This window comes from Hibiscus syriacus, unplaced genomic scaffold, assembly GCF_006381635.1.
Source record: "Hibiscus syriacus cultivar Baekdansim isolate YM2019G1 unplaced genomic scaffold, ASM638163v2 tig00112523_pilon, whole genome shotgun sequence".
In the NCBI taxonomy this organism is placed as follows: Eukaryota; Viridiplantae; Streptophyta; class Magnoliopsida; order Malvales; family Malvaceae; genus Hibiscus; species Hibiscus syriacus.
In genome coordinates, this window is record NW_024063355.1 from 952,130 (window position 1) to 956,246 (window position 4,117).

At 30.3% G+C, this 4,117-nt stretch overlaps 1 protein-coding gene across 1 annotated transcript; it reads right to left on the reverse strand.

The window, feature by feature from the left end:
- Positions 1-2,456: 2,456 nt before the first annotated feature.
- On the reverse strand, positions 2,457-3,840 carry LOC120181284 (triacylglycerol lipase OBL1-like). The gene is made up of 4 exons (XM_039186450.1): positions 3,680-3,840; positions 3,559-3,592; positions 2,857-3,473; positions 2,457-2,751 (listed from the first exon to the last, which is right to left on the reverse strand). The coding sequence occupies exons 1-4, from the start codon at positions 3,803-3,805 to the stop codon at positions 2,482-2,484; spliced, it is 1,047 nt and encodes a 348-aa protein (XP_039042381.1). The 5' UTR covers positions 3,806-3,840; the 3' UTR covers positions 2,457-2,481.
- Positions 3,841-4,117: the final 277 nt, after the last annotated feature.

The window sequence follows — 4,117 nt, forward strand, 5'->3', positions numbered from 1 at the left end:
AGTGTGTAATTTTGCTGTTTGTTATTTTGTTTCCATTCCACTCTAGGGTGCATTCTTTTTCCTCCATTAAGTTTAGAAAGGTTTTTTAACGAGGTCCCTGAGGTGATTACTTTGTAAATTCTATAATACAAAGTACCTTTTTAAAAAAAAAATTATCGCCGGTTCAAAAATTATTTTTTATACTATGATTTAATACAATTGATTGATATAAAAGCGCAATCTAGAATTGACACCAGCAAACATAGATTAAGAGCTTAACATCTATAATCTCTTTTACTTGAATTGCATTTTCTATTTATTCAATTTATGGAGTAAATATAAATAAGAGATAAAAGATAAGATAAAAATTAATCCAAAGTAAAGAAAAAAATTAACGTGTTTCAAATTATATTTTTTATTTTTAGGGTTAGGGTTTGGAATTTAAAATTTAAAATTTAAGTTTTAAGAGTAGAGGGGTTTATAATTTGGGGTTTGAGATTTTAGGCTTAGAATTTATAACTTAGGGTTTAAGAGTTTAGGATTTATCTAAATTTAATAATCATAAATTATTATAAAATTTATTAATTTTACATAATGTAAATAAATTAAGCGTTTTATATATACATCAGTGAATTATAAACGGAGGATAAAGGAATAAATGTCTGAAATTAATAAATTAAACAAAATAAAGCTACAGAATTTATCAAAACAGAATAACATATATATACATGGCTATTACTATTCACAGGTCATATCCCCTAATCAATATAATATTTGAAAATTTTGATAAAAGTTAAATTTGTTTTAGATTTTAGCAAAATCTACACCATATACATAATAAATATATTATATTTCGAAAACGTTTATGAAGTAATATATATTAAAGATTCACTTGAGTGTAGGAGTGAAAGACGTTCTTCCCAGCAACGTGAACGTAAAGGTAGTACTGTCGTAAGATAATCTTAATATACAGTTAAAGAGATAATTTGTTGAAAATGTCAATATTTTTAAATATTTATGGTAAAATGTTACTTAAAAAATTATTTTTTATCGAAAATATTAATTTTACTATTTAATTTTTGGTAAAAAAAATATTTTAGGTAACGTCTAATATTAATATTTATGGTAAAAAATAATGTTTTAAGTAGCATTTTACTGTAAATGTTAAATATTTTAGGCAGTTATCGATATTAATATTTTCGATAGAAAAAATAATATTTTAGATTATGTTTTACAAAAAAAAAATATTAAAAAATATTAATATTTTTGATATTTTTTTTTTAGAGTATATTAAATCTGTCGTATCTTATAGATCCCAACTTAAACATTGAAAAAATAATTAATTATGGGAAAGCGTGAATTGCGTGTATTTTAAAATATTATTTATCAATTACTTTTAACTCTTGAGATGACATCTTTATCTAAACTGAGTCGTTTCGGTAATTAGGAGATTTGCCCCGCTCTGTTTTATAACTACAATTAAATAGGTATCATGATATTATTTTTTTTTTTGGATAAATTACGCATTTAATACTTAAATTATTAATTTTAAAATCATATTTAATATTTATTTTTATTTAATTTTTGTATCATACCGTTAAAAATTTAAAACGTTTAGTACCTAAATTATTAACTTTGGTATGTTTTACTATATGAACTTTCAATTTTTTTAAAACTTAACATTATATTTTGAACATGATACTAAAATGAAACATATTAAAACTAAACTTTAGGTATATTTTTAAAAAAATTAAAAATTTAGGAACTAAAACGGATCAAAACTAATAGTTTAGGTATTAAATACAGAATTTATCCTTATTTTTCTAAACAAATATTATTTTAAAATTAAAAAATTAGTCTCATAGCATAAACTAAACTCAATAATTAAAGGATGATTGTTATTCCTACATATTGCATGTTCGAACACTAACAAATACTACTACTTGTAATACTCTAGATTAATTAAAAAAAAATTAATGTTATAAGAATTTGTATGGTATCCCATGACAGAGTGAAATAAATTTGGAAAGGTTTCTATAGTAATTCATGTCATTAGAGGTTTAAATATGAGTTAGATTAACCACTTAGGTAAGATCTCGAGTATGAGTTCTTGAATATGCAAAAGATTTTTGTTTGAATATTCACTCACTAAAATTTTGTATATGACGCGAGCCAATATAGATTAATCAAAACGAAACCTTTAAATCAAGAGGACAAACAAAATTAACCACTTGTCCCATAAATTTTTTACATTTTTAACAGCACATAAATCGTAAGTATAATTCAAAAATAGGTTTGACGTTGGTAAAACAGTAAACGAACTTATTAAAACATAAATCTTGCTACAAGCTGGAAAAACAAGTTGAAAGACATTGGGAATGGGATAAAACAAATGCTAATATAGTAATTCTTTTTTTTCTTGAAATCTTCAAAGTGCGAAGCCAAATCTAATGGCAGATCTGGTACAGGCTAGCAAGGGCATGCACTTGTCGATGCGCGCTTTTAATGGTGGAAAACACGAGAAAGAAGATGGTGGTGGGAATGGGAACCGAGTCGAGTAGAGTTTACATAATCTTGGGGACAATGAGCAGGCAAACCAGGTATCACCAATCCAAACATCCTCATGCCAAATAGCAGCCAACCTTCCTTGTATTCTTCTCCATACTTTCTCCCCACATCGAAGCTTCTCATCAGCTCATAAATGGCGTTTCTTCGCATCGAAATACCCCCACAAATTGACAAGTAGTTCTTATATGGGACTTCCTCAACTATCTGCATTCAAATCAAAATTCCCAGGCAAATTTTAAATAAATATATCAGCAGTAAAATGGTGTTTGAGTAACAGTAAAAAAAGGGAGTTTTTTATTTTATTTTTACCGACGCTTCGTATTTGCTGTCGTAGTAAACGCAGTTACCAAAGTGCTTGAACACGCGGTCAGAAGGAACCCTAGGAACCACATCGTTACAGTAAACGTATCTGTAATAATGAATACCACGCTTTGTCAGATTCATATTCATGTAATTCCCGAACGCTTCATCTCCGACTCTGGGTTGTCCGAACGTGTAGATCGCCTCCATTCTGTCGAGCAACAATCGTTCGTCGTGGTAAAAGCAAATCGCCGGGAACAGAGCAGCCAACGCGCCGCCCAAACTGTGGCCCGTCACTATAAATTTGGCTTCGGGGTTTTTCCTCAAAAGGGTTCTCAACGTGTCCCTTATGTCGTAGTAAGCCAAGGCTGCTTTGCGGCCACCGGTGTATGAATCGTTATCCACTTCTTCCGGCCATCCTACATCACTTTGCATCCCCAAGGCTTTCATGAAGCCGCTGTGAATCCTCCCGATTTTGGGGAATTCGTGCCAAGACAAGTCTACGTCCGAACACCAGTCATTGAGATTAAACGGTTGTGTTCCTCTGAAGCAAACAACAATGGTGTCGTGATCAACATCTTTATCTCGAAACATCACAACTTGTGTGTCAGGTTTTCCAGTAAAATCTGCCCCAAGTCATCAATAATTAACAAAATCAATCAATTAATAAAGCCAAAAAAATGAAAATGAAGTTGTTGAAATGGGTACTACCGTTCCAGTAATTTCTGAATCCCAAGAACTCCATCTGCAAATCAACAAATATGTCAAACAATTAATGGAAGTTTACTGATCTAATTTCATTGATGAATAATAATAATAACCACTCTTATACCTTCCATTGACCTTCGATTAAAGCTTGGTTATAAGCAGCATTATTGTAAACTGTTTTACAAGCCATAATCGAGAGTGCTGGATAATACATGGGATTACCATGTTTAATGCCACTGTCTAACTCCATTCTCGCGTCTAAAAGTCCTATTAAACACAGATAATTTGCAGACCTCCAGTGTGGAATCACGACCTTCACTGTTCAACAAACAGCGAGACATAACTAGACGAAAATCATGAATATATAACAAGAAATGGACGTAAAAAGATTAAATAAATACCACGCATGATATTTCTTATGAGACCAAAGAAGCCATCGTTAGCGTAAAGAAAGTTGAGCAGATACACTAGAAAGCTCCCCAACAATTCCACTGGGAGCGCTATCTTAAGCAGAAACTTTTGTACCAGTACCGAAAGGACTATAATAAACCTATATATGAAA